This window comes from Achroia grisella, unplaced genomic scaffold (genome assembly GCF_030625045.1).
Source record: "Achroia grisella isolate CSIRO2021 unplaced genomic scaffold, CSIRO_AGI_Agris_v1 utg204, whole genome shotgun sequence".
NCBI classification, from domain to species: Eukaryota; Metazoa; Arthropoda; class Insecta; order Lepidoptera; family Pyralidae; genus Achroia; species Achroia grisella.
In genome coordinates this window covers 3,920,819-3,933,688 of record NW_026712703.1, presented here as the reverse complement: position 1 = coordinate 3,933,688, position 12,870 = coordinate 3,920,819, and the positions used below count along the sequence as shown (strand labels likewise).

Sequence of the window (12,870 nt, the reverse complement as noted above, 5' to 3'; positions counted from 1 at the left end):
CTGTACAGTAATATTGTTATTTCTGCTACAACTGCTCTATTTTAAAAAGTACTATTAGATATTTTTAATTGTGTTATTTTATGTTATACATTTGGAGTTTAATTTTAAGACAAAGTGAAACGCACCCTAATTATTGATTTAGAGAAGCCTTTACTGCGCATGTTTTCCAATATACAGAGTACCTGCCTACATTTAAGGGCTGTGATTTGCTTTTAATCATTTTTATACTTTCCCGTAGTATTTTTTTAAGAACAAATCAATATCTTTACCAATTTAATATCAAAAATTTATAGGTATATTAAATTAAGATATAGATAATATTGTTGTTCCACTGTGAATACGTATAATAACTTTGTTTATTGTGGTGTTACAAATTTACGATGGTTCTTATATATTGGCTTTGTACAATTTATTATTACCATGATGCGAATGCAATTCCTGTTGACGTTTTAAGATTTTTATAAGCCATTGCCTAATATAAGATAATTTTTATATACAATTCTAAATGTGACGAAGTTTAGTAGCTATTTTGAATTATGGGAAATATTCAAACAAATGATAAACAGCCTAAAACAGGGAAATCCCCAGCTAAAGGTAAACATTTCATCAGGAACCTAAATCGAAAATCATCAGGTCGTGAGAGCAGAAAACATGGAAAGAAAAAAGGTGATACAAAACGGGACGTTATCGACAGAGAGTCTGATAAAATCCCAGACTCCGATAACAATGAAGCGATTGAAGCGTCCGATAACGATACGGTCGAGTGCTTGTTTCAAACACTGCGGCGAGATGGAGAGGGCACGGAGTCGGGCAGCGTGCAGTCAGATGTAACGGTGAGCAGGTGCGGGCTGCGCGCGGAGCCGCGGTCAGCGACCCGCGACCGACCAAACGCCTCGGCCGCCACCGCAACGCCAGCTGTCTCTCCGGCGAACGACTCTACCTCCGAGTCAGTGTTCACAGATCCGCTCACGCCGCTCGCCGTCGAGCTCAACCAGTGTTACTACTCTGCTGAGAGCGACAGTGCCCACGACGAACCCCTACGTACTCTAACACCCTCGCTGGTGGATGTGCCTGAGCAAATCACTCGCTCACCGGCCTCTTCGACCATAGATATGCCACACGATGAAGCCACCTCTTCGCTGTCAACCGTCGGCATGCCCAAAGAAGAAAAAAATGACGTTTTCAGTGACAACGTTGATAGGAACGATGCAAAGGTCATGGGAGCATTTTTTATTCGACCGCGCGCTGAGCACTTAGAGCGCACTACACATGAGTGCAATCATGATTTCCGGGACAACCGGTTAAAACCTTGTCCAGGACAAAGTTCGTTTACAATTTCTAAACATCGGAAAGTTGAACTGTCTCCTGTCGTCTGTGACCCGACTCTCACCATACTGGACAACGGTTAGTTTCCAAAATTTTATTTATTCTACCTACCTATTTATATTATGTAAGCAACTATACTTGCTTTTATAGGATATGTAAGTACATTTAATCAATAAAGTACATTGTTATCTGCTTCGTCAGTGTAGGTATAAATCTGTCAACTGATTGATAATATTATGATCAGTCCATCTATTTTCCGATAAAAAGGGTCAGAAGTCTACACAGTATAGGAATGTTTTATTATGCATACTAACTAAATATTGCATGTTGTACGATGCTACTAGATGTACCTGTCACTCGATTGTATTTCACTTCCTAACACATATATGAAACCAGTTTGTTGATATGTACTCAACTCAGTGTTGTTGATAGATTTACTGGACCAGTCAATCTATTGTAATCGCTATGAGTTTTATAATAAGGTACTTTATCATCCAATTAAGTAAAACCTCTCTTAATGGATTCAATACCAAAAAAGTAAACCAATTAGTGTTTTTCGAATCGTTAACATACCTACAAAACTCTGAATCGTAACAATAATATTGTAGTATCACGCCGTTGGCACATACGCTACCTATATGAGGCTTCCCTTATTTGAGTCAAATAAAGTAAATATAACAGGAATTTAATTATTATAGTCTACAATATTGTCATAAGATGTAAAGTATCCAATATCTTGGTATTCGTATCAAAATCAGTTATTATTTTGTAGTGCATTTACGATCGGACTGGTTTATACCAGATACCAAACCATCTCAGATTTCAATGTTTTATGACTATCATATAAAACGGATGACAAATAGCTTGAAGTTATAAAGCATTTATTGGCCTTATTTTAAGTAGTAAGTTACTTACTAAATGACACTAAACACAGACACATATTTCTAATCATATATTGCAATAAAAAGCATCTTATCTATCTTATAACAGAAGTACAGATAACAAGATGCTTGGCGACTGATTTTTAAATAGTATGAAACAAAATCGCCGCTGTCCATCCGATTTTAAGGCAGATCAGCTCTATCAGCAATAGATAGAGTGATTAAAGAGGAAGGTTTATATGTATAATATAGGTACACCCGTGCGAAGCCGTGGCTAGTAAAATATAAGGACTTTAATTTCGAGCATTATATTATTTTTTTATATAGGTATCCTACTAAATTAATCTTACATCTTAGTAAGATTAATTTTAGGCACTCATATGTTACAGAAAAAGACCGAAGACATTCCAGCGTTAGCGATGCTCCTATGACAGAATCAAATGTTCTGAGGAAAGTGGCTTCTCTCACACTTGATAAACTAACAGAAACAAAGGTCGTACGGTCGAAGTTTGTGCCGGAAAAACTCGACTTTCAACTACATGAAAAATTTGAAGGTAAGCACCTAAAACTAGTACAAGCAAATAGAGGTGTAGGTAATATGATTCAATATCAAGTTAAATATCTTAAGCGATCGGAAAACAATGTAATGGAATACTTTTCCAAGATAAAAACCCACTTCTACATTTATTATAATATTGGTAGGACGGATCACAAAACTATTTTCGCATAAATATAATCCGTATGACATTCTAGACTCTTTTCACTTGTTACGGCGTCTAATCTATATAGTAGTGTAGGTATATTCTGTATATATTCAGGAAGTGTAGTAACGTGACCTATCAAAGATCGGAGTCGGACCTTCAAATATAAACTTATAAAAGCATTCGAAGAAGAAAGCGTATGACAGTCGACACCAAAGTAGGCAGTCTCAAGCAGTAGAGAAATAGGAGCATATTAATTTCTAATAATCGCGTCATTAAAATTTCTTTTGTTTTCTATTTAAACAAATATTTTTCGACAATCATACTCCTGACTGATAAAGTCATGACGACCTTGGTGGTCTAGCGGTTTGACACACTGCCTTACTTCCGTTGGTAGAGAGTTCGATTCCTCGCACTATACAAACATTAGTATTTATGGGTATGAGTGTTTGTATTGGGTGTTTACCACGTATATCATTTAAATACATATTTTTTCACAAATATGTATTTAATTATTTCTATCAGTTATCTAGCATCCATAACACAAGGTCTGCTTAGGTTGGAACTAAATAGCACTGGATTTATTTTATTAACGTCGTAAACGCACAAAATCATATTTAACAATGGGTTTAAGTGTACTTATTGCATTGAATTGTCTCTAAAGATATTCCACCGCAGTGGATAGTTCATTTATTTCGTAGATTGATCTTTACTATAGTCCTGATTGATATGTTATTACATTTATTCTATTCTTGAATTAAAGAAAGTACTTCATTAGTAAATTTTTAGAATTCGTGTAATCTAATAGTTTAATTTCTTAATCAGACGAACCAATCTCATAGCGCCAGTTGCAAAAACAGGTGAATGAACACACTGATAAACTAACTTATCTTTTATCAAAATATAAAGACCTATTCTTATCTATCTTATAACATTAGATACGGTAATGATATGGCGCTAATAATACTACCTGCCTAGTGTATACGTGACTATAACAACGCTCGGTGGTCAATCTGCAACCATGCAGTTGTCTGCAAGTCGTGTTAATTTAACAAATTCCTCAGTGGCACATTTTAATTACGTTCAATTTCTTAGTCAACGCTACAGAGAGGATAAGAGTGCTCAAGATGTTGTGTCAATATTTGGATTACACCCTGATGAACTCGTGACTATCAACGCTGGATTAGTATCACAACGAGCTCGATCCACGGCCAAAAGAAATAAATATAAACGTGCTTTAATGTTATATGTACCTCCTAAAATATTGACTATGAACTTTAGCAAATCAGAATATTGGTTTAATCAAAATTTGTTGACGGTGAACAAAATGCATTATACAATTAGAATAGAATGTAACTTAAAAAGCGGTTTAGTTACAATAGAGTTTTTATTGAATACTCATAAAAATATTGTACTATGGATTATCAACAGTAAGTTCCAATTATTTTATAAATTAAGTATAATTTTAATAAATTCCTAATAATGTGTAGTATTATGATAATTACGTTGAATAAACTTGATTATCAACTGAATATCATAAATCCCACTCTTGTCATGGGTGTAGTCAGATTCCGATCACACCTAATACACTTTATTTTTTTGGGAGGCAAAGAGTTACAGACACTACACTTTACCAGTACTATATAACTCTACAATCTACCTGTAGAGAAAAATATGCTTGAAATTTCGTTTCCTGTTATGATCCTAAATGTGTCTATTAGCATCTAAAGAAACGGCAAACTGAGATGGGCTTAGGCTACTCCGTGTAGTTATTCTGTATGTTACTAGAATGGCAAACAATCTGTTGACTTCACAATGTGACACTCGCAGTACCGCTTATGCTATTCCAGAGGACTAAGATTTTATGCCTTTATACCTTGTAAATTCACCTGCAACCGAAACCTAAAATAACCCCGCAGACGTCTTTGGCAATAAAATCTTCAGCCTGGGGTAAACCCTAAATACCGAAGCTTTTAGAAAGCCCTAAACTAAGGAAAATAACTCTAATAAGCAGACAGAGTTAAAAATTTATTAGTGGCGATCTCCCACCAAACAAAGCAAGCTTCAAATATATCGAAATCTTTGGGAGAGGCCTTCGTCCAATAGTGAGCTGGAATAGACTACGTAGCTAAAATTACCATGAAGTATTTTCACACTTCATCATCATTTAATATCATATTTAATAATACACTCAAATATGTAGAAAAATTACACGCGTTACAAGCAATAGTTTCATAATATTTTATATCGTATAAAAATTGAAGAAATTTAAAAAATATTATTACTACTATTAATATACATTACAAAGAAACATTCATTGTCCTTACGAAAGGCAAAATAAAGATGAAAAGAATCACTAATATTAGTACTTCATGTCTCATTTTCGTTACATATCTACGCAAAATGATTCCAAATACAATTACAATAATAAATATTAAGTATTTATTAGCCCGGATATTCTTTACTCGCTACTACCTACCTACAATGGCGCCGCCGTAATAGTAGACATTATAATTGATCCATAAAAGATGTTATTGCATCGATAAATAATTTGAGGAAGGCATGTGTTTAGTTATTACCTATATTATCGCTGTACTAGATATTGTCTATTATCATATTTACCTAATTTCGCATATTATTCGTACATGCATCTACTTCATGAAATACACCCACATATACCTTACCAACAACTGTCGAACTGCAAGAATACAGTAATAAAGTTGCATTCTTGCTTGCTTTGTAAGCTGTGTTTTCGATTAAATGATAAAATAGTGAAAACACTTTAGTCGTCAAGAATAATATGGAGCTCGTATGCCAGGTAGTAGGTACATGTGTCACGTGACGTGATCTCTGTTGTATTGTTCATGAGTACCTAACTAATTCCCTGTAGGCAGCGTTTGACACTGTCCTAACGTGACTGGGAGTTTGTTTGCGGTATTAAATTGAATTATTTTAACATGACATTAATGACCTATTTCGATCTCTCTTAGAAACTAAGTAAATTAAAAGTAAAATATATTGTGCTGTATAATATGATATGTATTTAATAAATGTTTATTTAGATTTTGATAGCAAGCAAGCTAAAATTAAAATAAACCCAAATACTCTCTGTCAATGTCAATTTAGACAGGATTGGTCCAATCACTGACATAACTGATAGAAGTCAGTCAGTAGACTGACTTCAGGATTTCCATTCCATTTCACTGCACTTAAATTTTTATATTTACCTAATTCTTTGTTTTATTATTCTCTATTGTTTAGTATAATTACAACTAGTGCTGGTCTATTTTTGTTATATTTGGATAATTGCATTTAATTATATAATAAGTTATAAGTTATGTATTCCTGAATAATTAAAGTCAGCGATATAACAATGGACATTTTCAACATTTTAAGGGCAAATGTTACTCAACTGGTTTGTATCATCAATTGCTGAGAACAATAATTTAAAGGGCGTATTAAACACTCAAGATCTGAAAAGCCTTGGAATTCAAAACTTCACACAACTGCTGGCAGCTGGGGTGCTGAGACAGATATCTGATAAAAATGCTCCCACGGAGTCCACATTCAAGGTAGATAGTACAAAAACACACTTCTTATCCAAAGATTTGACAATAATAATTTTACTTAAATACTGCTTATGGAAGAGATGTAAAACTGGAGATCTAACATATATCAACACCATTTTTATCTTGAATAGTAATCTTAACTAAGTAATTTTCTTTGCCTTTTTTATATAAATATATATTATATCTCTTTATTTATAGCAAATAGCTTCCAGTATTCAATACCATTGACCATATACGACATGAATATTATTCAGAAAAAATTATAGCATTAAATTTATTATAACTTTGAAGCAGTATAACAAAATTGTAATAGAGAGTAAATATTTCGGTATATTGTTCTTTTATATATTTATTTATAATATAACTGTTTTGATGAATGTTGGTAATATTGCAAGTTTATGCTGTTATTGATTAATCTTGAATTGAAATACCTCACCAGTAAAGATCTGTATTAATCTTCAAATGCATATTCTCTAACATAGGCCAGCGCATAAAACTACAAAATATATATATCAAATTATCAGTTTCAATTCTATTACTATAGTACAGGTATTGAAAATAATGAATGTAATAATAATTTTAATTAATTAGATAAACAAAAACATCTAATAATACATGTTTTTGTTTATCTAATTAATTGAATTGAATATGTCCAGTAAATTATTCTATATTATATCTATTCCAGCCTAATCTGATGTATTACTGGGCACACATGGAGGCTCCGGCACCACAACCAGTGACACCCGGACGATTGCATATGACTGCATGGCCACCAGATAAAGATCTTCATTCCACTCCAGGAAACATCACTAATTACAGTAGTTTGGAAAATAACAAATTACTCAATCAAAATAACAATGATGAAATAAATGATATTAGTGAAGCAAAAACTGTTATATCTCAGTTGAGGAGGAAACTTTTAGAGTTACAATATCAGTTGGAAAAATTGAAAATAAGTGCTCAAATTGAGACCCTTAATAAAAACTTAGAGAAGGGTTTTGATACTGAACATCAATTGCTTGATAAAAGGAAAATTGAGTTGGTATGTAAAGAAGTACAAACTTGTAATGCCAGTGACATAAATAAGTTTTCTGTAAAACCTGTGATAAATATACCTGACTATGACCCTCACATAAGAACAAATGTAAATATTGATAATAATTTAGATTTAAGTAGTTTAGAGAAAAGCATTGAGATAATGCCTGAAAATAGATCTGAAAAAATTGAAAATTATTGTAAATTAAATAAAAGTAGAGAATTAAATAATAGTTTTCGAAAAGATGATGTGATACAAAATAATGAAAACATTGACAACAATAATATGAGTGATGAAAATGTAATTCCTGCAGCAAAAGATTCTGATCAAACCAATATCATTAGTTCCACACATGATAGCTCATCAGATGCCTCATTTTTAAGTACTTGCCCTTCAAATGAATTATTCAATAGTCAATCTGAAATATTGTCAGATATAAACCATGATAATCTTGCAAATACAATAAATGTTCCTATAGATGTTTTATGTACAAATATAGACACTAATAAATTGGGCCATGGAGATGGGTCATTATCAAAATCAAACAAAGATCCATTGGAACATTGTGAAATTACAATAAAAGAAGCAAAGCCATGTAGTCCCAATAAATCAAAAGAAACTTCAGATAGTACAAATAAAACTTCCACAAATTCGAAAATATTGAAATTACTGGATTCTGGGCAAAAACCCAGAATTAATCAATCTCCATCAGATCTTCCTCCTCCATCACCAGGCATGGCACCCTCGCCGCCACCTACTCCAGGAACGTGTCCAACATCTGATAAAGTGCCTATATTAATAGAACAGCCATCTGTGAAACCAATAATGGGATCAGAATATTCATCATCAACCCCACCGCTAATACCTGATTTGGAATCTTCACTTACATCAAAACCAGTGATGGAACCGCCAACGCTACCAAAGCATGGCATGAAACCTCCAACGCCAGAAATATCTAGCATGGAATCTCCATCTTCATTGCCTAGCATGGTACATCCGCCACCTCCGATGCCGGGTATTGGACCTCTGTCTGCGCCAATGCCTGGCATGGAGCCTCAGCTGCTATCATCGCTTGTTAAGGAACCCCCACTGACTCCAATGTCTGGCACAGACCTCCCACCATCTCAAGTGGCTGGCATGGGACCCCCACCTCCTCCAATGCCTAGCATGGGACCTCCACCTCCACCAATGCCTGTCATGGGGCCTCCACCTCCCCCAATGCCTGGCATGGGACCTCCACCTCCCCCAATGCCTGGAATGGGACCTCCACCTCCCCCAATGCCTGGCATGGGACCACCCCCACCTCCAATGCCTGGCATCGGCCCTCCACCTCCTCCTATGCCAGGTTTAAGCCCACTCCCACCTCCAATGCCAGGATCGGGGCCACCTCCTCCGCCAAGTATGCCAGGATTAGGTCCGCCATCTCCAGGTCTACCGCCACCCCTACCGAATTTAGGCCCAGTTCCATTTCCAGCTCCTCCTGTAGGTGGATGGAATATGCAACGAGCCAGTGAGTATAATTTAGATGAGTTATATGCTTTTATTTGTAGAATAAGAAATTAAATTTATGACCTATCTTTACAGCATTGAGAAAGATTCCTGTAAAACCAGCTGCACCCATGAAACCGTTATATTGGACACGGATATTAGCCACTTCAGCACCTACAGCATATCAAGAAGATTCTAGTGGTTTGAAACCTCTTTGGCTGGAAATTGAGGAAACAAAACTAGATAACATTGATGAATTTACAGACTTATTCTCACGGCAGGTAGTTAAAGCCCCAATTAAAAAGAAAGTTGAAGTGAAGACAAAGATAATGCCTATAAAGATATTAGACAGTAAAAGATCACAGAACGTTGGAATTCTTGCTCAAAGTTTACATGTAGAGTTTTCTGAAATTGAAAATGCTATATACAATTTTGACACATCTGTGGTGAGTTTGGAAGCATTACAACAAATTTATGAATTGGTAAGTATGTTATTAAATCTAAGAATATTAAAATAAGTATTTTTTATAAAACCTGTATGTGTATAGCCAGATATTAAATATCTGGTGGATTTACACTACACGTACAAAAAATAAAGTCTAAAAAAGAATGTTTTTAATTTTTATTATATTAATTTGTTGTTTTTTAGTCTCTGTGAAATTACTAGTGGGTACTATAAAAATATGTTTATAATTTTCAGAGAGCAAGTGATGAAGAACTGTCACTTATTAAAGAACATTTACATAGCAAACCAGATATACCATTAGACAAACCAGAAGGATTCTTGCATGATTTATCGGGAATCCCAAATTTTGCAGAGCGTATCTCATGTTTTATGTTCCAAGCAGAATTTGAAGACTCTATAAGCACAACAATGCACAAGTTAGATAATTTAAAACATACTTGTGAGGTAAGGATCAAATTGAAATAATAAGTAAAATTACTAAACCCATATCCATTACAACACTATCAGTTTTACGTAATCAAAAGCACTAAAGAGCTCAATTTATATACCACTATAGGGTCACCCATCTAAGAGATTATTCAACTTGGAATAACTAGAGTTAATTATTATAACAAGTAATATTAAAACATTTACTTTTTATTTACAGTTTCTAATGACTAGTGAATCTCTTAAGAAATTATTTGCGATCATTTTGACTCTTGGCAATTATATGAATGGAGGAAATGGTCAAAGAGGCCAAGCAGACGGTTTCGGGTTGGAAATATTATCTAAATTGAAGGATGTCAAGGTAAGGAACCTATTGAATTGTGCAACAGTTCTATTGCTAATTGTTTAATTAAGTGCTTACTACATTACTTGTAATGTCACTCAACCACTAAGATAAATATCAACTTACTGTTAATTTGTATTTTTTGAATGGATAATCATGACAAATCTAATTTTCTGCGCCAATTAACTAATGTCGGGACACCAATGGAGAAATATATGATGAGCATTAAGTCAGGTCAGTTAGCCGACCAGAGCACCAGGAATTATACATGATCTTTTCCAGTTGTAAACGCGTGCAATTCGACGTGAATTGGGGCTCACAAGGAATTAATAATGCTTTCCAGGATGGAGCAATAGGATCACTATTATCCATTATTAAAAAACCTCTCACAACATTTTAATGCTGTTGGTTGTAGTTGCCTTTTACAGTTTCACTGTAGGAAATAGTGTTTGCATTTATGCTATCAGTGCTAATCAGATCTTACAACTATTATGGTCACAACACTTGAGCTCTTTGTATTGTTTTGCATGTAACACACAATATAGAACCAGCATCTCTTCCCCATTAAAGTGGTTAATTTCAGATGAATTGGCCACAAAAAGGTTACAGACATGACTTGAAGCTCATCCTACCATCCTGATAGTCACACGAAACAAAGTCTGAGTATTTAAATTAAATTTGTGTGTCCTTAGTCGAAGCAGTCGAACACAACGCTGTTGCACTTCATCGTGCGGACGTATATGGGAGTGAGGGGTACTAGAAGCGCAGGCGAAGTCCCAGCAGTGGGAGAGTATACTCTCCCGGTGCCTGAGCCGGGTGACGTGGCACGCGCGGCTGCACTTGACTTCGCGGATGTCGCCGCGAACCTCGGCACTCTCGCGCAGCAACTCGCTGGTAAGTATTAATTAGACTTTATACTTTAATGTTACTATTAAAATACAGGGTCTTCTCCTGAAACTAATGAGTAATTTTTTTTAAATTTTGTGATCAATATTTTATTGTTTTTTTAGTAAGTCCAACTTAAGTTATGTTTCCTAAAAGGATTAATTTAATTAATTAAATTCTCAATATTTTAAACTGATGTAGGTACTGTATGTACAGGTGTTGACTACGAGTTTGTGACTGATTTGAAATTTAAATTGTTCTTACTGGATGGTACATAATGTTCAATAATTACAAATTTAATTAATTGTCGTAATTTTTCTTATATGACTAGACTATATGTGACATTTCCTTGTAATTTGACTAAATGTTGTGACTGTCCTCACATTAAAACAGCTATCTGATTTCAGCATGCAAGGAAAAAATGAAAAAAGTTATAGAAGCTGATGCTCTGCCCCAAATGTCTGATGAATCATCGAAGAGATTAGAAGTGTTCAAAGAGAAAATGACGTCATTTATAAATTCAGCTGAAGAAAAATTAAAAGCGGAAAATGAAAACTTAGAGGATTGTCGTAATAAATTCATTGCTACTGTGAAATTTTATCAATACACTCCGAAGTGTGGAAAATTAGAAGAGTGTGAACCGAAAGAATTCTTTTCAATGTGGACGTCATTTTGTAGCGATTTAAAGGATATTTATAAAAAAGAAGAACAAATTGCTATAAAGGAAAAGTGAGTGAATATGTTTATTATTTTATTTCACTGGCACTCCATCAGGATAGACGTCAGCTTTTTTTATTATATATCAATATTACGTGGAATCTCCTTAAGAATATTAGCTATAATATTATCTAATAATTAATTTGATACCTTAATATGTTCAGCAATGATAATTAACATATTGGTATTTTTTTAAATTTCAGATTAAAAGAAGCTAAAAAACTTCAGGAAGAAAGGAAATCTCTTACACAACCTAAAAAAGAAGGAGGTTTAAAAGCACGCCTACAGAGATTATCTACCACTAAAAAATAAATATTAGTTTGTACGGTGTACAAAATTACATAACAAGTAGTTCAATACCACATATAACTGGGTTAATATTGCAATAGCCTCTAACAGATGCTACGAGTGTTGCCAACGAATTTATTTATTAGAAATTGTTGAATAAGTCAATCATACATTCCAGTAAAACATTTGTAGAACTGCTCAATATTAATAGAATAATATTTTACATTCAGTGTAAGAACTTTCAATTGAAATTTAAAACAGGTATTTATGACATACCTTGATCTCTAATTTCTTCGATTTTATTGTTTACAAAATTATATTTTGTGATAACAGAGAATGACTGATGGTTTTGTGTATAATAATGAAATCCTCAATAGAAAAAGAAAGCAACTTCTAAATATTGATTATTTAAGTACTATTAATTAACATTTTTCGAAAAAAAAAAATGTTTTATTGCATTATATACGGATTTTAATAAAATAATAAAAGTAAAGTTTTGAATGGTATCACATTCATTAAAATATTGTACCTGACCTATGCTTTCACTATAATTATACATGCTATCAGTGCTGGACTGAGGCCAAAGCTGGCCCTAGGCAGTTACCTAGATTGTCTAGGCCTTAGACCACTCTTGCATATTATGTACTTATGGATTATATATCGCCTGCCAGTCATCATGAATTTGTATCTACCAAAATGGTGCTGTAAGTTATATTGTATATAATTAATGTTAAATAAATTCAA

The 12,870-nt window shown here is 33.9% G+C and overlaps 1 protein-coding gene across 1 annotated transcript; it reads left to right on the top strand.

The window, feature by feature from the left end:
* Positions 1–433: 433 nt before the first annotated feature.
* On the top strand, positions 434–12,866 carry LOC131841957 (uncharacterized). The gene is made up of 10 exons (XM_059190372.1): positions 434–1,404; positions 2,597–2,761; positions 6,305–6,480; positions 7,163–9,023; positions 9,098–9,483; positions 9,702–9,911; positions 10,114–10,254; positions 10,929–11,130; positions 11,529–11,850; positions 12,042–12,866. Exons 1-10 carry the CDS (start codon positions 537–539, stop codon positions 12,148–12,150), a joined length of 4,440 nt encoding a protein of 1,479 aa, XP_059046355.1. The 5' UTR covers positions 434–536; the 3' UTR covers positions 12,151–12,866.
* Positions 12,867–12,870: the final 4 nt, after the last annotated feature.

What these genes read in the sequence shown, in the direction of transcription:
- LOC131841957 (XM_059190372.1), top strand. Translation starts at nt 537, where the DNA reads ATGGGAAATATTCAAACAAATGATAAACAGCCTAAAACAGGGAAATCC. An exon ending in TACAACAAATTTATGAATTG is followed by an intron (nt 9,484 to 9,701) that starts GTAAGTATGTTA and finishes TATAATTTTCAG; the next exon opens with AGAGCAAGTGATGAAGAACT. An exon ending in TCTCGCGCAGCAACTCGCTG is followed by an intron (nt 11,131 to 11,528) that starts GTAAGTATTAAT and finishes ATCTGATTTCAG; the next exon opens with CATGCAAGGAAAAAATGAAA.